The sequence below is a fragment of the Plecotus auritus genome (genome assembly GCF_963455305.1).
Source record: "Plecotus auritus genome assembly, chromosome: 2".
Classification (NCBI taxonomy): domain Eukaryota; kingdom Metazoa; phylum Chordata; class Mammalia; order Chiroptera; family Vespertilionidae; genus Plecotus; species Plecotus auritus.
In genome coordinates, this window is record NC_137771.1 from 99,071,409 (window position 1) to 99,097,126 (window position 25,718).

At 46.6% G+C, this 25,718-nt stretch overlaps 1 protein-coding gene across 2 annotated transcripts in view; it reads left to right on the forward strand.

The window, feature by feature from the left end:
• GMDS (GDP-mannose 4,6-dehydratase) overlaps positions 1-23,631 on the forward strand; it is a 736,645-nt gene extending 713,014 nt beyond the window's left edge. For both annotated transcript variants that reach the window (XM_080654381.1, XM_080654382.1), the window contains 2 exons: positions 22,910-22,978; positions 23,199-23,631. In XM_080654381.1, the coding sequence (XP_080510507.1) occupies positions 22,910-22,978; positions 23,199-23,261 (132 nt within the window). In that variant the 3' untranslated portion in view covers positions 23,262-23,631. The remainder of the gene's footprint in view (positions 1-22,909; positions 22,979-23,198) is intronic.
• Positions 23,632-25,718: the final 2,087 nt, after the last annotated feature.

Genomic DNA, 25,718 nt, shown 5'->3' on the forward strand with positions numbered 1-25,718 from the left:
TGCTACTTATGCTGGGCTTGGGACCCTTCGATGGTCCCACAGTGTACATTTGTGGACTTGTGAACGATTCTGCTGAATTGTGGGCCTTGTGGATTTGGGAGAAAGTCTGCACCATGAGCCAAGGCAGGCTGCTTGTGTGGAAAAGCCCCCAGAAGAAACTGCTGGGGAGAGAATTGAGTGGCGTGAGATCTTAGGAAATCACAGGAGCAGGATGAATGGTGTTAGCCAGGTTAATGGAGAGCACAAATTTGGCATCCTCCTGCACTGGGCCAGCTTTGGGAGAGGAGAGCTTCACGAAGGAACAATGGAACATGCCAGTGATTTCGTCCCCTGAGAGAGTTACCCTGATCTCTATCTTTCCAGTCCTCACCCTGAAATTAATCAACTTGGGTCTTTCCTGTATATTCCTGGCATTTTTTGAGCTGTTGCCCCTGTGCCGGAGTGAATGCATTTGTGTGCAGGCCCTTTAAGAGCAGCATTCTCACACAGACTGTTGTCTCTCTGGGATGCAATCTCCCCTGCTCTTCACAGCCAGATGTTATGGGGACTCCTCTTCCTGGCACTGGTGCATCGGAATGTGGAGCCCAGTTCAGGGCTATGACCCCTCACTCCTCAGGGGGGACTTCCACAACCAATATAACCCACCCATTTCTTAATTGTCACACCATGGGTATAGACCTGCCTGGTCTGTGTCACCGCCCCTCCTACCAGTCCCAATGGGCTTCTTTATATCTTCAGTTATAGAAATTCTGTTCAGCTAGTCTTCAGATACTTCTCAGTGATGGTTGTAATTTTGATGTGACCTTGGGAGAAGGTGAGCTCCGAGTTTACCTGCTCACCCTCCAGGTCTGACCTATTTTGAGTTGATTATGTATATGGTGTAAAGTAAGGGTCCAATTCCATTCTTCTGTGTGTGGATATCCAGCTTTCCAAACATCATTTATTCAAGACTGTCTTTTCTTCATTGAATGGTCTTGGTACCCTTGTCAAAATCATTTGACCATATATGTGAAGATTTATTTCTAGGATCTCTATTCTATTCCATCGATCTGTTTATCAGCCTCTATGCCAATACCACCCTGCTTTGATTACAATAACTTCACAATAAGTTTTGAAATCAAAAAGTGTGAGAATTACAACTTTGTGTTTTTTTGTTTCCAAGATTCTTCCGTCTATTCCTAATCCCTTGAAATTCCATGTGAACTTTAAAATGGGTTTCTAAAATAAATAAAATAAATAAAATAAAATAAAAAATAAAATGGGTTTCTATTTCTATAGAAAACGCCATTGGAATTTTAGTAGGCATTGCATTGAATGCTACATTTTTTATAGTATTGTCATCTTATCAATATTAAGTCTTCTAATTCATGAACATAGGATCTGTCATTCCACTTATCTGTCTTTGGCATTTGTTTTTGAAGGCCCATTATAAGCACAGCACCGTATTTGATCACAGGAAAAAGAAAATTTTAATCTTTCCCTAGAGCAGGTGGAATAGAGCAACGTAAAGTCCAATAAGAATGATATGACAAGTTAAACAAATGTCAAGAGCATAAATGAGAAGTGACACCAGGTGAGTGCATCAGGGGTGAAACCATGAGGGTCACAGGAAGAGAGCATATCTGACCAGCATGAGGACCCAGGTGACACCAATAAGAGTGGCATGAACTAAGGAATGAGGCCAGAAAGCCAAGAATCCTATGCATTGGTGATCTGAATGACTGAAAGTGAACCAGAAGGCTCAAAGCAAAGTCAGGCAAACCTGAGAGATAAAAGGGGGAGCTTAAATAAATGGGTAACCTAGCAAAGGGCGGAACAAGGCCAAAGCAGTTCCCATGTGTGTATGTAGCAGCCTATACACCTCCAAAAACAGGATATAGACAGACAGAAGGAGACCTTGAACAATGTCTGCACTGTCCAAAAACACTAACGCCCCATGCCTGCATCCACTTTCTCCAAGGTCAGGGATTGGGGAAGGAGGGATAGCAAGTCTGGCCTCAACTAAATCCAGCTTCAGATCCAAGTCTGTTCTAAGCCCAGACATCCACAACTGCTCTTTCTTAAAGGAAGTTTTGCACATAGCATAGTTGGAGCCTTGGTGACTCAGGACCCAGAAATTGAGGCTCACAGGGCATCTTAGAAGGGAGTTCTTTCCTGTCTGTCCCTTGCTGAGAAATGCAAATTAAAGAGCATGTGCGAAGGATAGTGCACAAGAACACCATTCTGGGCCTTAGCTACTCAGTCCAGCATGGTGTCTTAGATCAGTCTGACTTTGTGACCTTGTCTTTGAATGTTTCTAACCTGTATGACAGGTGTGAGATAAACACGGTGAGAACAAGCCATGGGGTGAGTGTGGGTTGCTGCTTACGTGCCATAGCAGGCTCAAGGCCACCAGACCCAAAGTGGCTCCCTGCCCAATTAAACCTTAGGGGAGTGTACACGCTGCTAATGGTGGTGAAACAAGCATGACCATCATTAGTTAGATAAGGTACTCAAAGAGGAACGTGCACCTGTTGAATGCAAAGCCTAGTTTTCATCCCATGAAGAGTCTAAGGAAGCTACTCATCTGTCTTCATGTTGATCTGATTCTGTCACAGGCCGGGGAGCTGGTCCTGTCTCCCCAGAAGGGATGACAGGATTGCAGAATATTTTTCTGTTTCATTCATTTGTTCACTTTTTTCTAACTAAGAAGATGGTTATAATTTTTTAAAAACCATTTAATCAGTAGACAACAAGAGTTAAGATGCGTTTTCCCCCCTGTACTTGTAATTTATTTTAATTGGTGATAGAAATGAAATCAGAATTGGTAAGAGAATCCTTTGAGTGTTTCCGGTTTGGCCTGGTTACTAATGGACTGTAGCATACCTCACAGGTTCTTAAATAGGTGCCACTGCCATGAGTCATCTGATGAGACACTCTGAGAGAGTGTCACAGCACTTAAAGTAGCCTCTTCCAAGTTTTAAAAAAAGAAATTAATGTATAATTATGGGTTATTTCTTCTTGGCATGGAGTTTGACCCTTAAGAATGCTGCCAAGGAGAGTCGTTAGAGCCATGTGCATAGGTGATCCTTTCCATCTTTGCTGGGCCTCTACCACCTTGATGATTGCCATGCTTTGTGCTGGACGTTATTGACACTAGTCTTCACAAAATGAGATGGAGGAAAAGGCTGCAGTCTCAGAGCTGCAGAGCCAGGAGAGGCCTCAGCCATTACATCCAACTCCGCCGCCACTTCACATGAAAACAGTGAGGCCACAGAAGGTGTTACTGTCCAAGGTCAGACAGCTGGGTGGGTACTGTTGACCTTTTTCAGAAGGTAAAGTACAGATTTACCATGCTGGAAAGTTCCAGTCTGTTCTTTTCAGGGCTCTCTGAGGGATGCATTGGGAAAACTATGAGACCAGGAACTGGTCACCCACATAAAGAAGTTAGACACGTGAGGTGTATTTCATTAAAGAGCCATTAGGACCAGAATACCTAAGCAATATTCTTGGCACATGGTAAACGTGTCCTTATTAGAGAAGGATGCAATAAACTTGTCTTCAAAACAAAGAAGGAATGGTTTAAAGAAAAAAACCTGGGGTTACTGGCTGTTGTCTGGAAGCGAGGTGGACTGCAGCAGAAGGAGACTGCCCTTTGGCCTGCACCTAGAGGAGATGTAGTAATCAGGGCAAGAACATCTGGACCTGTAGCCTCTGTACCTTGTGTAACACGCTTTCATGTGACAAGGTGCAATCATAGAGGATTTCTGCTCCTCTGGGATCTCAGTTTAATTATTATTGGGAAAATTAAAATGTATTGCTTAATGTGCTCTGAAAAGGGCTAGATGCATGGTGTTTCAAACATATGTAATGTTGTGACATAAGTATGTGTTAAATTTAAAGACAGGGAACTGATCAGATGTTCTGACCTCCCAATTGACCTCTGAGACTGAGTTTTCCTGTCTGTTAAGGGTGGATGACACATACCTGTTGTAGCAAGACCATATAAAACCCCACAGATCAACAATCTCATTTCCTCCTGGTGCCCAGGTCTATGTCCTGAGAGTGCACCACAATATCATCCTAAAACAGGACCTGTAGCTAGAAAGGGTTAATGTGCCCCGCCCACACCTGTGAGACCAACCTCCTGGCCAGTGAGTTTCAGAATAATCTGAAACTTCGCATGTGAATAGCACTTTGTAGACAGTATTATAAGTTAACACTTTTTGACAATAAAAATTGTTGCTACATTTGTGTATTTTAAAAGGTTGTCATAAAACAAGCTTGTGTTCTTTTTATTTTTGATTCTGTATAGTGATGCCTGTACAGCCATTAGTATATCTAGAAATTTAGAGCAATGAATTCAAAGAAGAGCTCTGAGGATACTGTCCAGGTTGTAGAACTTTTAGTCAAGAGGTCTCTGCTCCAGCCAGCAGGAAAACTAAACAGGGTAGCAGGCCACGACCACCGCAGTGCTTTTACACTTAGACCAATAAAATGCAGCTATTTTGCAAAAATGATTTCATTTAAAATTGTTAATATGTATAGTGTTTTGTTATTTGGGAGTGGTAACTAGCTAGACTAACTAGGAATTAAAGCATTATGAAACTAACAGATCTGAAATTTCTCTATGCAAAGTAACTGCATTTTTACTGAGGAGTCAATAGCCATACTTTTCCTTGTATAAAGGGAAATGTAATTGTATATTTTTAACATGTGTTCAAAACTATTTCTTACTACAATAGCAAGGAACAGGGGTTTAGCAGAAGTGGTTCTTGTTCTATGTTTTTCTCCCATAAATTCAGTAACATTGTGTTGCTAGTTGTGAAATGACGCTGTGCCCAAGGGAGCAGCCCTCACTAGTCATGTAAGAATGGCCCTTAGAGCCTCCACACTGCCACACAGCTCCACCACAGCTCTCAACAGTGCTCGAGGCAGGAAGCGTGACCCTATAATGTGCAGACCTGTTAGAGATCCCGCCCAAAAGAACTCCCTATGAATCTCTTACACTCAGAATAACCACTCTGTGTTTACTGTCACTTCCACAGAATGGTAGTGGAAACATTTTGAAAAGAGATGAACCAGATCTGTTCTCATCAAATCAAGGAAGAGGGCTTGAAACAAGGAATGTGGTCACTCTTTCAATAAATACGTCTTCAGTAGTTACTGTAGGCAAGACACGTACTAAGAGTGAATGGGGTGGATAATGATGAATTCCTCTCCCCTCGGGAAGGTGCTGTAAGGGCCGAGGGTCTGTACATCAAGTCTGTGGGTGAGGAGCGGAGCTGCCTGAGTTCACAGGAAAACCAGGTCACTTGGGGTCAGCAAGCTCTGGAGGAGACGCTTCCCAGCTGGTTCTTAGGAGAAGGGTCTGATGTTGGTAGGTCAGGTGCAGAGAGGGCTGTTATAAGAAGGAGTGGCTTGTGCTTCTCACACTGATGCGAGGTTTCCAGAACTCCTTGAGACCCAGCCCAGGTATCATCTCCTGTGCAGAGCCGGTGCCTGCCTCTCTTCCCTTTCACCCTGCCTAATGATACCTGTTGGTGTTCTTGTCACACTGGTCACAGTGATTGACTCACGTGCCCAATATCCCTGCAAATCACCTGGCTTCCGGGAGTTTCCAGCTTCCACTGAACTCTGCACTCTTGCTCAGGATCTCCTTCTTCCACCTCCCATATCACATAACAAATAAGATCTTCTATAATTGTAAGGATTTGGTAGAGAGGTTATACATTAGTGAGTAGAGCCAATTAAAGTCACCCATTACATAGGCCCATTCTCCAAAGTCCCTGGTCCTTATTCCTGTAGAGCACGGGGCCACTTGGAGGAGGGGTCAGGCTTCTCTCCCTCTGGCACCTGCCCAGCTCCCCGACCAGGTTGTCACCTTTATGCAAAGCCCTTTCCTACTCAAATCCCCTCTGCCTAGCCAGACCAGGGGAGCAGCAGGCATGACCTCCCACACTCAAGGGAGCCAACAGGTGGTCTGCTTAAGGGAGGGACTGACAAGTTCTCCCTGACCTGCTTGTGCATTGACCTCCCCACTCCAGACCCATGACTTTTAGCTGTGTGTGTGTGTCCAGCATCTAGTACCTGGACTGTATAGGCATTGGATTAAGCCTCTTCATTGAGTCTAGATATGGGAAGGGAGAAGAGGGTCTTCAGCACCTGTGAGCTTCCTGGTTACTCCCACTTGCCCTGGGTGCAAGGTGTAGCTGGAACCTAGAGAAGGAGGTGGAGATCAAATTGTAAAAGATGTTGAAAGTGTGGGTGAAAGTTTGGATTTATTTGGCCTGTAATAGAGGCTTCTGACTGGAGGAATGTCACATGGGGCTCCAGGATGAGCAAGCAGCATCCCAACAGAGAAGGGGCCATTGAGCAGGGAAGGGGTGGTTTATGAAAAAGGAGAGTACCATCATCAGCCAAGTACGTGTGAGCTAAAGGCCAGGAAAGGAAAGGCTGAGAGCAAACGGTTTTGGAAAAGATTTGGGAATGAATAATGTGGGCAAAATATGGAAGGAGCTAAAGGTGACCATGATTTTCAGATGGAGTGTGGAGGGGGAGGATAATAGAAACAATGCAATAGGTAGGGGAATAGGTGTATATAGTGGGGGGTGGGGAATGTTTTGACTTCAGGTTTAAGCATTCCTTTATCCATTCAACAAAGACTTATTGGATGCCTGCTGTGTTCCAGGCAGTACTAGACCCTGAAAAGAGAGGTAAATAAGACAGGTGATTCCAGCCCGTCACGGAGTTTACATTCCAGGGAGGCAGACAAGAGAGCAATAAACTGACAACTAGAGAAAAGGTCTAGAAGGGCACATTGAGAGGACACTGGCAGAGCAAAACAGGGCTGTCCATGGAGAGGGCTTGAGGGAATGGCCCTCATAGTGCAGTGTGCAGTGCGCAGTGCGGTGGCTGAGCTGCCTGTGGGCGCTGGGCTGCAGCTGCCAAGCAAACAAGGACAATGCAGACTGAAACCTGGGACAAAGGTGAGAGTGGAGCAATTTCAAAACTGGAACCAATGAAATGACAGAAAAATAAGGAAAAGCTCTGTGTGAGGGAAGGGTGAGAATTGAAGGTAAGGAATGCGTTTGGCCAGCCGTTCCTTGATCCTTGAGCATTAGCACAGGAGACCAGCGTCCCTTCCCCCCTTCCACCCCCAGCCCTCTGTGCACTGCCGAGTCCCCTGACTTCCTGGTAGACTCTAAGGCACAGACCTTGTTGGTCCCAGCTCCTCACTCCCAGTGCAGCAGCACAGCGGCCCCTACATCTTCTACGTGGATGCTGTAAACATCATGAAGGCAGGTTTATCAAGTCAAAACATTACACTGTGTTTCTATTCATAAGGGTGAAAACAGACTTTATTTATAGGTCAAGATTGGTCACCATGAAGACCAGTCCTCTAGCCTAGAGGACAAGGCTAGACTGGCCTTAACCCTAGGAGAGGGGAGTACTTTGAAGGTATAAAAGGAAGAAATCATTTTCTACCCCCAAAACCGAAACTGTCAGGCAGACCTGTTGTACAGGTGACTTTGGGTTGGCTTTAAAGGCTGAAACTAGTCAGGTTTCCACAGAAATTAAGCTTGTTACTACCCACCAATATCAGGAGCAAGCAGAGAGGATAAGGCCAGAGGGAAAGAAGAGTGCAGGGGTCTGAGGTGCCAGGGCACAGAGACCGGTAAGAAAGGGAATGGAGATCCCAGAGGCAGGTGAGGCAGGTCCTCATCCTGGTTCTCAGGACTTTCTAGCTTGTGCACCGTTGGGTGAGGAGGGTGTGCTGCATTGCTGACAGCATCTCTTTCCCGTTCATGATGGTGAGCCTCCAGAGACGCATGCAGAATATTAAACAGAAGGTGGGCCAATAGTCCAAAGCCTTTACTTAAACATGAATCCTTCAGGAAAGGAGGAGAGAAAAAAGGAGGCAGAAGAGGGAAGCTGTGCAAGGTGCAAGGCGGGGTCTTTTCCATCTCTAGCCTCCATGTTCCAGGATCCTGTGCCCTTTCCCAGAGCTCCAGGCAGAGATGTGGTGTAAGGGCTGAGTCACCTGGTAAAGATCAAAGTGGGCCTTCGGTTCCCACAGGCCGGGGTCCGGCAGGCCCGTGCTGGGCAAGGAGGTGCCCCGGCTGTCTGTCAGCTAAGGCATCCACCTCCTCGGACAGGAGGAACGTCAGTCATTCTCCAGAAAGCCTCCATTTGTGACCCAGCAGAGCCTCCAGCGGTGCTCCATGTGCTGTCAGTGGGCAGAGCATATTCCCCTCCATCTATTTCTGCTAACATGTGACAGTGACTTGTTATCCCTGATGAACTTAATATGTCAGACCCCACCCCCTCCTCTAGGAACTCCGGGTGGGTGCTGAGCATTGTAAGGGGATCCGAGTGAGCTGCCTCTAGGCCAGTGGTCGGCAAACTGCGGCTCGTGAGCCACTGTGGCTCGCGAGCCGCGTTTTGCCGCTCTGTTGACTAATGAGTTTGCCGACCACTGGGATAGGGGCTTAATCACAAGGAACAACAACAGCCTGTAATTATTGGAATCGAGAGTCTAGGTCAGTGGTCGGCAAACCCATTAATCAACAGAGCGGCAGTTTGCCGACCACTGCTCTAGGCCTCTGGGCTTTGGAACTGTTAACAGCAAGTGTCTGTGCTGCTCTGGCCTCCAGCCCCTTCCCAGGATGTCCTGAAATCAGGCAATTCAATCACCAGCCCCTGCACAGCCAACAGGTTCCCAAGGGCACCCCAAGGACACCTGTGAGCAGAGGGTCTGATGAGTACCCAGAGGAAGAAAGGTCTCCTGGGATCCTTCTTGGTGAAGCATCTTAAATTCACCCCACCTGAAGCAGCTTCCCTGGGCCCTTCCTCAGGGATGACTGACATTCCGGGGTTCTGGCCAGTCATCCCTCTGCCACCCAGCTGGCACCACCCATAGCTGGCTCCTCCTTGTCAATCATGGCTGCTTAACCACTACCAACATTCTTGACCTCCTTTACGCGATTCTATTTTCACTGTGGCTCTTATCACGACCTGGCTTCTTCCCAGCTGGCGGGTCTACTGCCAGCACCCAGAGTAGGCATGAGCTGCCTGTCCATTGGTCTCCTTGACAGCTGTGCTGGCAGGTTTGCCAGTGCTATGGGGATGCAAAGGGAGAGTAGGTATAACCAAGAAGAAGGTTGAAATAAATTCAGGGTGTAGGGAGAGGGCTGAGACTTGAAGAGGGATGTGAGGGGGAGGATAATGAGCATATATGGAGGCCTTAGTGACAACCACTCAACACACCATATCCTTGCCACAGCTCCAGGTTGTGGTACAAATGAGGTGACTGAGACTCATCTAGCCAGTGGTGAATCTAGAATTTCAGCCTAAGTTTCTGTGACCCCAAACCCTATGACTTTTATAGGGGTATAGTTTAAGTAAAGAAAGAGGAGGAACAAGAATATTGCAGGCTACGGGAACAGACAGTCTGTGAAAGAAGCTGCCGGTTGCTCTCTTTGGAGGTTTCTGTGCGGGGATGGTGGTCAGTGGCATTGGAGAACTGGCACAAAGGCTTCCAGTATCCATCTGAGGGATCCTGCTTGATCCTCAGGCCCTGATTGAGCCGTAACATATGTTGAGCCATACCTGCTCAAAATCAGGCACTGTTCTAAGCACTTATATTATTGCTAATCTGTATTGTCAGTAGATAAAATTGAACAAGTTTATAAATGAGGAAACTAAACCCCAGCTAATAAATGGTGGAATGGGGACTCAGCTAGGTTCACTCCAAATTTCAGGCTAAACTAACTCTGACTGCTGGGCGCCTGGGGGTCTGCACCCAGCAGAGGGAGAAATTTTACTCCACCTGCCCTCAGCCATCCCAAACTGCAATTCTGGAAGATTTTCTAACATCTCTATGCCCTTCACTTTGCCTTCCTACCTCTCACTCATGCTTCATGACCCAGGTTAGGGAGCATCTGCTCTGGACCCTGCTGGGCTGCGGTTCCCTCCTCTGTACCACTGTGAGTGGTCTCCTTCATGCCGAGGCCCTGGGACTGAAAGCTATGCCCCCTGAGGAATGGTGTCTTTCTATTTTCTGTTAGTAGCAGTCATAGCAGTGGCATAAATAAGACCAGACAGCTCTTTTGAAATCTGTGAGTGCTAGCTTAGTCCTAGCACTTGGGGGAAGAGGTAGTTCTAGATAAGTCCTCCCATTATTTATTTATGCAAGCACTTCAGTGACATGCTTGGCTCAGGACACTTCTAAGTCCCACCACAGAGCTCATTCTCCAACCCTCTCCTGTCCCCTTCAGGTCTCAACCTTCTCCATATTCCCTACACTCAATTTGATTCCCTTCTCTGTTGACCTGCTCTCTGTCACTTACCCTGCACTCTGACCTGCATCAGATATTGCCATTGGCTTGTCAGTCTCCACTGCTGGACCTTGAACTGGAGGTCCCGGTGACTGTAGCTATTGGGTGCATGAATGACTGAACGTTGCCAGGATTGCATGAGAAAATAGGTTGGAGGGTCCTTTTTAAATAGTAAGTGCTACATGGCTGTTGTTTTTGTGATAACTGTTAGCGATCATTACTACTATTACTACTATGGTGGTCATTCGAGGCATTCCTTTCTGAACTCTCACTATCAAACTCAGGAACTCTGTAGATTTGGGTAAAGTCTTTAGATTAGATGCCCATGTTCCCTAGACTCTCTCCTCACATCCAGGTCCAGAGTGGTCTCCTTCATGCCGAGGCTGGAACTGAAAGCTGTGCTGCTGAGGAGCAGTGTCTTTCTATTTTCTGTTAGTAGTGGTCATGGAAGTGGCATAAATAAAACCCGACGGCGCTTTTGAATTCTGTGAGTTGAAATCTTTTCATAGAAAAGGGTGTTCTGAGCAAAGGTCCTTCGGAAGTTTCCCAAGCTCACAAAATTCCCTCGTCGGGAGTCTCTTGGTGTTCCTTGCCATCCTAGAAAGCAGTGGTTCCTGGAAGAATCCGCCCGAAGCCCGGATCTGCCAGGGAAGTATCCTGGGCATCTCCTGGGCTCGTGATTTTGAAGGCAACAGAGGACAGAATCCTTTCTGAGTAGGTGGGCCCTCTTTGGTGTGTCAACTGCTCATAAATACAAAGGTGCCGTCATGGCCATTCCTGGTGGCACTGGAAGCCTAGAAAATAGCCTGAGATTCTCCTGGTCTGGCAGGTCCCAGGTGTCCAGATGAGGAGAGCTCGAGCTGCAGAGCCACGGTGAGGCCTCACCTCCTGTCACTCCTGTTCCCTGGACATAATCCGGGGGAGATCAGGCACAGGCAGGCTTTTCCAGTTAAGAAATCAAACTTGGGCCCTAGCTGGTTGGCTCAATGGATAGAGTGTCAGCCAGCGGACTGAAGGGCCCAGGTTCGATTCCAGTCAAGGGCACATTCCCCGGTTGCAAGCTCGATCCCCAGTGTGGGGTGTGCAGGAGGCAGCCAATCAATGATTCTCTCTCATTGATGTTTCTATCTCTTTCTTCCTCTCCCTTCCTCTCTGAAATCAATAGAATATATTTAAAAATAAATAAATCAAACTTGGGAGGATGGAACAGCGGTGTGGTCAGAGCTGCTTTAGGTGGCAGTGGGTGGCCACTCTCCAAGGCTGGTCATGTCAGGGCCCACGCTCTGAGCTCCTCCGGCCTAGAGGCTCTTCCCTCCACAGGCCATACTGAGCTCCTACCTCCCAGGAGCCTTCATGGGGCTACTCACACGAGTATATGATCCTATGCACAGACTCTGTGTGTGAGGTGCAGCAGTAAAGCACCCTTCCAACCCATACTCACCCTTCACCAGTCCTGGCTCAGTCTTCAGAGCACCACTCTTCTGCAAACCCAAGATCCTAACACGTCACAGCTGGTGTCACTTTGCAGAGATTGGCCTACATCTATGCTAACGGGCCTTTGTAGGAGTGGTGTGGCCAGAATTCTAGAACCATCCAAGACTCCGGTCTGCCTTTGTCCCTCTTTCCTGTGTTTATTTGCAAAGCACATCACACACATCAAAGAAGACAAAGTTCCTGCCTGGTGGTTTTATCAAATTACTGAGCAAGATGAACAATGCAGAGATGCAAACATTCCTGGGCCAGTTCCCTGTGGCAGAAAGAGTTCACCCCTGAATTTCCTCTCACACTTTGGGGTGACTTTTCTCTGTCAACTCTTATACCCCATAGTTATTAAGAGTGACTCGCAGCGGCGTACTGCTAACTGCCAAGCAGTGTCCTGAGCACAGTCCCAGGAGTGGGCAGAGCCGAGCAAATCCAGGGTGCCTGGCATTACCTCTGTGGTGGTGGATTATGGAACAAGAGTGATTTGTATATTCTGCCATCAATTATTTCTCATATCTGGACAGAGCTGTGACTTCCAAAGCATCCTCATACACACCGAAGTGTCTTTTTGGCAAGACAGAGAGTGTGGGTCAGGCTCTTGCTTTATCTGCAGACATGAGGCCACACTTCATTCTGGGCAACTGTGGAGCTGGGCCTCTTGGCCTTGTCAGCGCAGGCCGCCCTGAGAGCTGGCAGGGCACCTGCCCAGGGTCACTGTGCACAGTGTCACACTTGGGAGTCCCTACCAGAGCTTTCATCAAAGCCAGCCTGATTATTTTCCACTGTGTTTTCCTGAAAGGATGTTATGATTTTCTAGATGTTTGGTGGCTGGTGATAAATCAGGCTTTTATGATGTCATGTGAAAGGCTGCCTCTCGGACTTCCTCCCACAGCAGTCATAGATTAAAAGCAGTGTGGACCCAGTGTGACTTAACTCTTCCCTTGCTTGTCCTAAGACATGGTCAAGGCTGTCTACTGGCCAGGGTCAGGGAACAGGTGACTTCCTTTCCTGCAGCTGCCTTTCCCACACCTGCCTTTCCCAAGAAGAAAGCTGGGCTGTGGACATTGGATGGCTTTCTCTGCGTTATGGGATTTCCTCATCTAAGTAGCTTTGGCATCAAGTCAAAATTCAAAACCAGACAGTGTGTTCTGTGAAGTAGTATAAGAGATCATAGGTAATGTTATAAAAGGAATCTTTTCAAAGAGTCTCTTTCATAATCATAAAAATGAAAGGTTTTCTTAGAAAGAAGATAGTATCAAATGCCGGTGGGCTGTGATAGAATGTTATACTCATACTTTGCTGGTACATTGTAAATTCATACGGTGTATTTGAAAACAATAAAAAGGTTCTCATTCAAGCCAAAATCCGATTAGTTCTCTATGAATTCTCTTTCCCTCACCCCATATCTAGTTCATCAGCAAGTCCTCTTTCCACTGGGCCTCCAAATAGGTTCTGAGTTTATCCATTTCTTTCCATCTTCCCATTCTCACCACTCCCGCTGCCACCATCCCTCCCCACCTCTATGACCATTGTCTCCTCTGGTCCCCTGTCCTCCACATCCCATCTCTCACCCAGCACAGCACCCAGAGTGAGTCTGATAGTGGCTAGCAGGTGTATGCCTGCAGTTCTCAGAGCCCTCCAGTGGCAAAGAACCCAGTCCAACTCCATACTCTGTAGTGGGCTGAGAGAGGACTGAGTGTTGAAGTAAAGCAGGTCTTTCTCTGTAGATGAGTAGATCTTTATACAACACACACTGAGAGAGAGAGATAATTTGCTTAAAAACTTTTCAAACACCCAAGCAAGTGTCAGTGCTGTGTCCATTCTTTTGAGAGCTAATGGAGAAGAGAGAGGCTCCTTTGTCAGCAAGTTTGTGGTTACCGTTTTACTCCAGCCAGGATCCTGCTAATGCAGGAGGAGGTGCAGGTGGGAACAGTCTCAGGATCCCTCAGGAGGCTCAATGTGTCCCCATTTGGCTCTATGAGGAATAGTGCTTCCACCTCACACCCCAGGAGGTGCCAGAGCAGCAGGACAGGTCCCTGACCTCTGGCCCCAGAATCTTGGGCTCTGTGTCCCAGACCTCAGCCCTTCAAGAGTAACAGATGTTTCTAGGTTGGGCAGCCCAGACACATCAAAGAGTGGCAGGTTTTCGGGAAGGAAAGAATTGTGCATTAGAGGTGGAGCATGTTGGGTAATACTAACTAATCCACCCTTTTTAAAACATAGCTAGAAGTCAGTCCCATACTTACTTTCAAAATCTACATTAGGGTAAAAAAAAAAAATCAGATTTTTGAGCTCCATCAAGTTGACTTAGCTGGTTTATAACTGCCCTACCAGCCACAGGTGCTCAAGGGACAGTTGGTAACTAGAGAATAAAGTCTTATGACAGCCTGGCTTACTTCGACCCCCCTCGATCACTGTGTCCAGACACAGTGGCCTTCTCTCTGCTCCTCAGATGAGTAAATTGCACCCTAAGGCCTTTGCACCAAAGACCCTCCTACCCAGGTCTTTTTCTTGTCATTCAAATCTGTGATCAAATGTTACCTCTTTAGGAAGGCCTTCCCCCCCCCCCCCCCCCCCCCCGCCAACCTTCCCACTCTTCATCGAGCTCACTTCCTCTGAAGTCTTCTACCTGGCACTCCTCCATCACTGAAATGGTCTTATTCGCGTGTCCTGTGCTCTTGGCTGTCTTTCCCTACTGGAACGCAAAGTCACAAGAATGGCCTCATCTTGTCCACGGTGGCTTCCCCTGCATCTAAAGCAGTAAATGTTTGGCAACAACCAAGAGCATGGGTAATGATTACAATAATTGAAGGAAAGCAGAATACAAAATCCTGTATACTGTGTTTACCATTATTCAAAAAACGATGATCTGAAATAGAGTTGGTTTGGAGTGCCGGGTGAAAGTAACATATAACTAGGAAAGAAAAAAGGTAAGACAACCCACTTAAAAAATATTACATTTTCACCCATATTGTTACTACAAGAAATTAAAGCAATAGCTTTTCCTGCAACTTAATAAGCAAAGCACCAATAGCTAGCCTTAACAGACAGCCTGCATGCAGAGACAGTGAAGTGCTGCTAGCTACTCTCTGGGTAACCCTGAGTTCTCACAACATCCCTACAAGAGGATGCCAAGGTCACACAGCTAGTGTTGGAGCCACAACATAAAGCCAGATCTCTCCAGTGATGTCTCTGTGTTCTTAGTGTTGACTCACCTTTTATTATTGACATATAATTGATGTGAAGTCAAATGCACAGATCTTAACTGTATAGTTTGATCCGCTTTGACAAATACATACACTTATGAACCCTACGTGCCTATCAGTATAAAAACATCACCCAAAAGTTCCTTCCTGCACCTTCCCTGTTGATCCTCTCCACCAACCAAATTTCTGTCACCATCAATTTGACTGCCTGTCCTAGAACTTCCCACACTCGAATCATGCAGTGTATGCTCTTATCTGCCCTCGCTTTCATTCAGCATTGGAGCATGTTGATGTTTCTATATGTCTATATTAAGGAGAAATCTGTTTGCTACTCATTAATGTAGCATAGAGTATATTGTTTAAGTACTTTCTAGGGAGGGTTTGTCCTATTGAGCATTGGGAGTGCTGGACTAAGCACCAGAAATCCTGGCTTTCAGCCCAAAACCCTACTTTATGACATTAATCAAATTATTTAATTTAAATGTCTCTATAGACAGGTATAGGGTTATGTTTCTCTTAACAAAGATATGAAAGAAAGAATGCCAGGTAGACATGTAGCACAGATACCCAACAACCTGGTAAAACTCTCTATTAACTGTGATAATAAGAAACCAGCTGAATGAATAAATAATAGAAAACCTCAAAATTCATCTCAATACTCACCTTTTCTCCTTGATTTTCAAAAGCCTTACTAACAAATGTCATAGTAGCTGTCTTAATTTTTCCTCAAATATGCAAGTGCCCAGAGAAACAACCTAAAATCAAGAATTTGGATGTGATGCATTGTCTGATTAGTCCTACAGTTTAAGAAGTTACTGAGGGAATGAGTGCTGAGTGAACAAACGGATGTACGTGTGAATGACCCTGTCGTGTCATTTCTGTTTTGGGGAGAAGGATGGTGAATGGCAGGAGGAGAGGTAGGAGGGAGGATTACTGAAGTGCAGTTTCTTGAATTTGAATGGCCTAATTTATTATATAAATTGAGGGAAACCCCAAAGGGAAAAAATAACCCATCTATATCACGGAAGCACTCATATTATTTACAAGATTCTTTAGAACTAATGTTCAAAAGGAGTGGGAAAGCTTTTCTAAAGGATGGGCAGATTTCCTAAGCAACTGGAAGGGAGCAAGCTTAAGAAAACTCACCTTCACTTTATGAGCTGCGGGTGGCCTGTGGCCCCAGCTGGCCTTCCCTCCGGTGCAGGCTCCAGGTAAGCCAAGCACAGCGTGGCTGTCACCCCTCAGTCACTTTGTGCGGTGCTTTCACCCTACAGAGAGGACACCTGAACATGCAGAACTCCTGAGTTGCAGTGTGAGTGTGACTGGAGGTCAAATAGCTGATGTATGTGAAATGCTCTGAGGATAAAAAGCACTAAGTGGCAAAAGAGGAGCAGCCTGCCTCTCAGGCTCCAGATTGCCACTTGCCAATTATGTCACAATGATCTCAATCAGTCCACTTAAAGGTGCTTTATCTCCTTTCCTCAGGGTTTGTGCCACCTCCTACCAGCAGGGCAGAGCTTTATACCCTGATCCAGTCATTAACATAACCAGTAATTTCCGACAAAGATGGTGCTGGCTTTGAAGCCTGGAACACTGAGGTCACTAACAATCTTATCTCCCCTCATTAGCTGGCCTTGCTCTGCGGCTGTGAGTCAGCGCCTCGTCAGCTGGGCAGGGTGAAGAACAGGAGAGAAACAGAATCGAGGGGCCCTGGTCACCACGGTACTTAACCTAGCCTTCCCCAGGGTGATACTCCCGTGAGCACCAGGGACCAAGAAATTCAACTCTACAATTATACTGATAGATGCAGAGTAGGTACAGAAAGATCTAGCACCTCATAAATGTGTATGACGCAAGACTACATCCCCCCAATCTAATTTGCTTATTTTACTTAAACAACCTATTAAACACCCCCTGTGAGTAGAGAGCTCCCCCAAAGCTACGAGGTACAGCTTCTGAGAGATGCTCTTCTCTGCTGAGCTCTTGGGCCCAAAGCTGGTGGACAGGACAGGCCCCAAGGTCCGCAGGCCAGAAGGTGCCCTCAGCCAGTGTATTCCTGAGATTCTGCTCCAGGGATGCCCTGCTCCTCTGTCCCGTTGGGGACAGATGCTGGGCTGAAGTGGCATCTGTATGCAGCCTGTGTGTCCAGAGAAGGGAACGGACCCCTGTCCTCATCTCTGCACATCTCAAGCGTGTCTGCTCAAAAGGACTTTCTCTGGAATATTTTTAAAAGGAAGTTAATGTGTTTGTGTCCTACAATTCCCCTATATACTTGTGTTGTCTGTATGTATTATAGAGCCTTTTTTGCCTAATTATATTTCCCTTCTTATGCTAACCACATTTTAAAAATACAAGTGAATGAAAGATTATTTACATGGAGGCTGCACTGAACATGTCATTCACCAGGTTCTCCCTTTATAAAGTAAATACTTTTTTTAAGCCACATTAGGATTTATTTATAAGTGGACACATGAGGAAGATAATGTTCTCATTCACTTTCCAAGAACACTCTACTGTGCTAGGCAGGCCTTTACATCAGTGTCCGGGGTGCACATGTGCATGGATTTCTATCCCTTTGTTTGGTAGCTCTTAATAGCTACCAATTCCAAATGACAAATTCTACCAATTGTAAATAAGTGGTTCCCAGCAAAGAAAAATGAGATCAAGCGAGGGGGTCACAGGATCTAGAGACCCCCTCAAGCACTCCTGGGAGGTCGGGACAGTACATCCTGAGTTCTAACTGATGGGGCTCATGTGTGAGGCCACCAGCAGAGGTGACAGTGTTGCTATGTGAGGGCTCAGGCAGGGTTTCAGTCCAGGGCACCCCTCTGAAGCCCTGTGCCCTGGCTCCCAGTGGCCACTGCCAGGTAACTGAGGATGGGGACGATGCAGGGCCTGCACACTCTGCTTTCCTCCTTTTGCCACTTTATCTGCACTCTCGGATCGCTATTGGAGCTGGTGCTGACTGACTCCATTTCCCTCAGGTTGAGCCCACATTGTTTGTGCTCTGACGGCATTCTGTCAGCCCTGCTGATGGACAGTCCCACTGAGTCCCGCTTCCTGAGCAGACCAGACAGGCCTGCTGTTTTCTCCTTGTCTCTTATTGCCCCTTGTCATTAAAGGAGATGCCTGGCTTCAACTTCAATTTGTGCTGAAATACAGCAGTAAAGGGAGAAAGAAGGGAAGTGCTCATCACTGTTATTAAGGCCACTGTGCTTCTCACTGCTCCAAGACTCGCTCCCTCTAGGAAGGTTTCAATCAAAGGATACATTTGTGAGCAACGGAGTTTAAGCTGCGCAATGAGACACTATATAGCAAACTTTCTTAGGGAACTTTCGGACTCTCCCTCCCCCCCCCCCGCCCCCCTCCCATTATTACTCTCAGCTGCATGTCTTGAATGTTGAGTGGGTGGGATGTGCTTTGAAACTTTTTCCATTTTACTGAAGTTTTGGGGGTATGCGTTGTTGTTGTTTAGCAGTTTTGTCTATCTAAAAAGAAGCATTTCACCAAAGTAAATCTTTCCTGCTCACTCTCCATTAGCATAAAGTTAGATCAAGAACCAAATTCACTGGCATTCTTTTATTCCCTTGGAGCCTGAGCCAGTCCACAATTTTGCTTTTTTAAGAAAAGTGGCAGGAAAGAAATGAATGCAAAGTGCTGCTCCTGCTGCAGACCTTGGCTTCTTGACGGTGTTTAAGCAGGGTTCTCCCCAGTAATAATCTTCCTCATTAACATCCTGTCTGTGCATCTCCTTGTTTACAGCATGGAGTCAACCTCTCTCAGTGTGCACATTAGAAATTTAACATCCTGCTGAAAGAGCTCACACTCTTAAAATGTTTCTTCACCTAAACAGATGTCCTTTGCAAACTTTACAAGCAGACCTGTAGGAAATGTGGTATCCCACACATAATTTGAAATAAATATTAAAATTTTCCCAATGCAAACCTCAGCGAAAGAGGAAGAAAAAAATGAGACTGTGAACTTTGAAAAGATATGTGATATAATCTATTTAATAACATTCCCTACAATGATTTCAGAAGTGGGTGAGTTTCAAAGGGATTAAATGTGTTAAATAATAATCAAAATAAAATAAGATTGGGGGAAGGAAAGAAAACTAGCTAGCATCATTTAAAGATGTGTTGTTATCTTGATGGAGGTGAAAAGGTGCCCGGATGTGAGGGGAGGAAATTAGAGTCAGAGTAGAAGATAGTGGCACGGCATGCTCTCTCCTTTTCTGGACTTGGTGTTAACTATGTGGGCTCAGAAACTCGCTTAATGATTTTTCCAGGATTCAGTCTGGCCCTTTATCAGTTCACTGAAACAAGAACATAAGCCAGGAGAGCCTGAAAAATTGTTGCAGCAAAACATTTCCTTCTGCTGGGCTGCTGTCCGCTGCTTTGACTACTGGCTTTGGCCTTTGGGGTTTATGCCTGGACAAAGAGTTAAAGGACAATTCCTAAAGGTCAAACAAGTCGACAGTAGTCAGGGACTCTGAGAAAAAAGAGGGGGCTCTAGGCATCTGGACACATCCATTTTCTCTTGCTCACGCTGTTTGGCTGCTATGAAATGCTCAGCTAACCCTAATTGAATTTGACAATAATAAATCACATGTTGAAACTGTATAGCTCACCTAAGGCATAGCAATGGAAATGGTGAAGACACCAGAAGCTGGAGTTCAGGAAATGTCATATTCACATAGAAATGCTTTAAATTTTTCCCAGAGCTTTATTGTCTTTTCTGCAGAAAGGTTCCAGACCACCCAGTGCACAGGTCCACTTTGGAAACTGCACATAAAATCATCACTTTAATTCAGCTCTGCCTCTGTTGTCATCCTGTAGCTTTAAGCCCATAAACAAAAAGGAACTGAATTTTCAGAAAAGGAGACAAGAGCACAGCAGATGAGTTCACTCTTCCCTCATCCTCAGGAGCTGATCACACTCTAGCGGAGAGGGTTTGTGAAATCTAAAAGCAAAACATGTTTCAGCCTTATTTTCCTCTCCCCTCCCCCTTGCTCCATACAGTCCTATAAGGAGAGCAGTTCCTGGTGTCATTGTAAGAACACAGCTTCCAAATCTCAATCTCTGGAACTAGCAGAAGACTTGTTTAAAGGAGCATTTCCACACCCACCCTGTCATTCAGAGCCACGTACACTCCCACACCTGGCCTTTCCCATGCCCCTTTTAAGGACCCCCTCTGCCCCAAACCTTGCAGACTAAATCATTTACTTTATATTTTCTTTGAAGGATGCCACAGGAAGAAGTAAAGTCCTTCGGGAGGAGTGAGGTGTCCTTAGTCTTCCCCTACGCTGACTGGGCACAAGCGCATGGATGCTCTAGATGTCAGCTCAGTTGCATCTGGCACAGTGAGCTGCTGTTTTGTTTTGATGGAACCTCATCCTTTTCCTTCACAAGGTCTTTTGGTCTAATTAAATTTCAGGGAGACAGAGCCTTGGCAGGAGGTTAAAGTAAGCTGCTAGACTGGAATGTAGGAGTTGGGCTCAAAACTAAATTGGGAAGTTTAACTGGGTGCGTCTCCGGTTTCAATGAAATACTTTTACAGTGCATGGTAGCAATGTCTGTTTCTAAGCTTTTGAAAACCATTTTTCTTTTTTCCTTAATTGTAGTTCCCTAGTTGTTTTTATATTATGAGCTACTTGTAGAAAAATACAGGAAACATAATTACAATACAAAGCTCCCTTTCCCAAGCCTACTGAGATTACTTGAAGCCAGAGTTGGTTTTAAGGTTTTGCTAACTATAAGTTCAGAGTCATGAATTGCATCCTATGCAGTGCTAGTTGATTTACAACAAGTGTTGCGTGATTAAACAATAACCGTGTTTCTTCAGGCAGTGTAGCTGCTGTAGAATTCGAGGGCCTTGTTGCCTCGTGAGGCCACATTTCACAGCTCCCTCTGGGGAACAAGAATGAACATCATTGTGTGACTCTCACAGGAAAGCAGAAGTATTGTAGAAGCACAGACAGGCTTATTTAGGGAAGGGAAAGAGAAATAAATTGATTTGTTTTTTCCACTTTTATTTCCAGTTCCATGTAGCACTGTGTTAAATTGCTAAGTATTAATTTTTGTACCCTACTTTTCCTGAAGAATCTGTATATGGACGCCTGGGCCAGCAGAAATAACTTGTTTTACTATTATTAATACTCCGGAGAGGAAATCGGTACTTCAGTGTATTATAAAATGGAAAGCCTTTGGGAGTTTGATTTATTCAACCCTAAGTAATGATGGATGGTTGAGAATGAGAGTTGTTGAATGTACCCTGTTAGCATACCATTTCAAGCAAACAGTATAGATATTCAGAAGTAGCTTTCTAGTGAAGGTGAGTGCGCAATGTGCCCTGTAGAGAGGGCCTGCCCAGCTCCGGGTGGCCTGCCCACTGTGGGTCCACAACACACCCCAGGCCTGCTCCTCTCAGGGGACTCCCAGGAAAATCTGTGGGGGAGGCTCTCAATTGTAGCTCCATTATCTGTTACTTTCACTTGATATAACTGGTTTTAAGTTGTTCTTTAATATCATGTGTAGGGAAAATGGTGTCTTCATGAGATACTTATTTGTTTAAAGTTGGACTGTTTTCATACTGCCTTCACATTCTCCTGTTTTGAGTACTCATCTTGTGCACTATTTGATAAATACATTTGTATATGGAAAAGCTAAATGTTTATCTTACCCCCAAAATGGCCAAGTACTTTTCTTTCTTTTTTCTTCCCTTTTCTTTTTTCTTCTTTCCTTCTCATTCTTTCTTTCCTTCCGCCCTTCCTTTTTACAAATCATCTTGAAATTCTCATCTCAATTTTCTTTAGAGAGTTGTAATAAGAAATTGGTGAGGGCTGAGATGCAGGATTAATTTATTCTCCTCTGGTTTTCTTTTACCAAGCTTTCCTTCCAAGGCAGTGTTTTAAATGGATGGAGACTCTCAGAAGCCCTGGTGTGCTTGGTTTCCGCTCTGCCCTGGTGGCTGAGGGAGCAGACTGCCAGAGCCATGGGCACACTGTTTCATACTTTTTAGTATTTTGATAAGGCCCCAGTCCGATGGGAGGAGAAACTTAAGTATCAAGCAAATGGCGGCCCCGGGCCTCTCGCACTGGAGCTGGAAGTTGTTTGAAAATTAACTTGATCCTGCAGCGGAGTAGTTAGGTGACACTGCAGAGGGAGGCGAGCAAGGCAGCATTTGCAAACTGCCCGGTGCACATCATTAGTGGGTGGAGAGGAGCCTTTCTACCAGAACCGAACAGGAGAAGAAACGCTGCGTATAGTGCCCCTGGAAGGCAGGGGAAGCTTCGGTTTCGTTTTATGTGTCTGTGGGTGTGCCGGGTGGCAGTGTGAACCGCGGGCTCCAGAGAGTCAGAGAGGCTGGGAGCCGCCGGGAAGGACCGCCCGGCCGGAGTGACCGTGGCCCCGGTAGGAGAGGGGCGCCCGCCCGCCTGGAGCGACGTCCCCAGGCCACATACCCAGGCGGCGCAGCGCGGCTGGTGGCAGGGGCGGGCGCGTGGCGTCCCGGCACCGGGAGGAGCTGGGGGACGGTGACACTCACTTCTCCCTCTTCTTGCCTGAGAATCGTAGTATTTCCAAACAGTTCACACAGTAGCGTCCCTGTCAACCTCCTGTGTATACCGTAAAGTCACGGAGCGACTGTGGACGGTGGACGCGAGGGCTGCGCGGGCTGCGCACGGACGGCTGTCACCTCCTCCCCCGCTGTGCAGCGCATGCTTAAACGCGACCATCGCAAGATTTATGGCTCCCAGAGCCAAGGCGATGTGCCCGGCGGGACCTGGTGGAGGGAAGCGGGAGCCTTGAATGCCGACGGCTTCGGGATCGCTACCCTGACCACGCCCGTGTCTCTCTCTCTCTCTCTCTCTCTCTCTCTCTCTCTCTCTCTCTCCACCTGTAGGACTTTCTGCAAGGAGACTGCACCAAAGCGAAACAGAAGCTGAACTGGAAGCCCCGGGTCGCTTTTGATGTAAGTGTCCCCTGCGCGGTGGGACCCGTGGGCTCCCTCGCCGCAGGGCTAGTCCGGATGGGCCCCGCGGGAAGGTGGCCACCTGGCGGGCAGCTGGGCGCCGGTGGTGCCCAGGTCGGAGGGCGAGGGGATAGGGGGAGGCCGCCACAGGGTGGAGGTGTCGCCAGGAGAGAGTGACGGAAACCCCACCCTCAGCGCCCACCCTTTGTCTCGATCCCAGGAGCTGGTGCGGGAGATGGTAGACGCCGACGTGGAGCTCATGCGGAACAACCCCAACGCCTGAGTGTGGCCGCCCAGCGCCGAGCCGCTCCACCGGCCTCTGTCCGGGCAGAATCAGCCCTTGGGGGCCGCACAGTGGTCCAGGGAGGAGCGAGGGGCGCGCCCTTCCGAGAGCTGCCGGAGACCCCGCAGCCACTGCGTAGTGGTCTTGCCAGCAGGCCTGCGGCCGATCGGGTTTGCAGCAGCCGGGACAGGACGCAGCGCTCCGGTTTGGCCCACTTTCCCTTTGTCGAGGCCTTCTCTGAATGGTTTTACAAAAGATGTTTTAATCACATGTTCACTTTACTTGAAATTATGTCATTAGACAGCTGAAATTGTGAGGCTTTCAACTGATTTTTCTTTTTTCTCATTAAAAATGGCCTTTCTATAAACCAGCAGGAGGAGTTGATGTCCATGTTTTCTGCAAGTTATAAAAGCAGCTATAAGGGCCACAAAACAAAACAGAAAACCTCGATCCATGGCTTGGAGTGAAATATCTCCCTGAAGGCCTTCTGGCTTTTGAGAGAGCCCCTGCAGGCAGACCCTGCTGGGCCCAGGCTGACTTTGCCTGGACATTTGTCGCCCTCCCAGTGACAATAAGCCAGTCTCTCCAGCCCATTTGGAAACCCAGTTCCTGCAGAAAGGAGGCATTCACACCGCTCTGGTCTCTGCTGACTATAATTAGAACCCACGGGGCTCCAGTCATCTCAAAGGAAGGCTTCAGAAATAGAGGGGGGTTAGGAGAAGAAACTTGAAGGTAAGTAAATATTGTTGGACATTCCACACTGAAGCCCCTGGGTTACCCAGAGGTCTGTGAGCCCATGCTTTCCCTTGTGGTCTAGAATCTTACACAATACGCACTTCCAACCTCTCCTCAGTGCTAGATCACTTTTTAAATCTAATTTTGATTTAGTCATTCAACCAATTTACATTAAGTGCCTAATATATGTCAAGTCCTGTGCCCTTTAACTCTATCAGCATTAATTAGAAATTATAATTAGGAGGTTTTAAGTCTGGGCCCGGGATCACTGACCAGTTTTACTGAGTGCATCATTTAGGTGGCCTGGCTTGCACCATAGGCATGGGCTCCTGAGTCATGCTCAGTGTGAACACAGCCATGGCAGGTGAACACACAAACATATGGAATCTGCAGCAGCAAGCAAGGATCTGCATACAGGTGGATACCTCTGCATGAAATGCCATATTTTGCTGCAGAACAAATTAAATCAGGGCTCTTCTTCCCCTCACTTTCCCTCCAAGGAAAATAAAATAAAACTTTATAGCAAATGGACTTCCAGCCTTGCCCATCTCCTGTGAGTGCAGGCGAACTCTTTCTGAATGTATTCTCTAGCAGGTTTATGGTCTGGGGAGGACGCAGGCTCTGAAGGCTGGCGGCAGGAAAGAGGATTCTTTGTGTGGCTGCCCAGAGTTGCTGTGACAGCATACTAGCCAGGGCCAACCTCAGCTTTGATGGAGCAGAACTAGGGTGGCCTGAGCTAGCTAGCGGCCCCCTTCTCAGAAGCTGCCCCAGGATGGGGCCTTCTCCCAATCGGGATGCTGCTAATTGGAAACAGATGGTCCCTGGCAGACTGGGCCTCCAGGATGAGGCAGGCTGGTGGGCACACATACACACACACTCACACTTACATGCTCACACAATGTCACTCACAGACTTCAATACACACACCCAAACACTCACAAACACAAATACACACCTACCAACACGCCCTCTCACACACATTCACTCACTTGCAAACATAACTCACAAACTGCTATCACACTGTCACACACATACTCACAGATAAACACATTCACACACGTTCCCCTTAGCCTTGACCTGACAGACAGGCACCTCCTTTTCTCCTCTGACCCCCCTGAACCCTCCACCTCATCCCAGACCCAGGCATAGAGACCATTCTAGGGCTTGCAGTGACCCCATTCAATTCAGTGTTTTGTGGCATACTAAGCTCTTCAGTGAAGACCAGGACAGATCCTAGGTAGGGGTTTAATGGGAGTCCAGTGGAGCCATAAAGTTAAACTGTTTTTCTCAAAATAGTCTGGAGAATCAGTTTCTGAAAGACACAAAGAGTATTTTTGGTTGCAACCTTCTCTCTATTCCTATACCCTCAATGGGGAGGTGGGGGTCCACTTGGCTTCTAAACCTCAAGGAGAAAAAGAGAACAAATTTGAGTCTTTTTGTGCTGTGAATTTCATTTGGACATCCTTCAAGACAATTTTATCTTAAATATCAATTCAATTTCAGTGAACTTATTTTCCCCTTTTTTTCTGCTCTGCCAGCTTTGGCTATTCATTTTAGATGTGATAAAATATGTTCCATCTCCATTTTTTTTAAGTTAAAAACTAAGAAACTTACAATTTTAGTACACTCAAATATAATAGCAAAACAGTCCAACCACGCATTAGTGCCCCAGATGAGCAACAAGGTGCATGGATGCATGGGCCACCCAGCAGCCTCACTTTC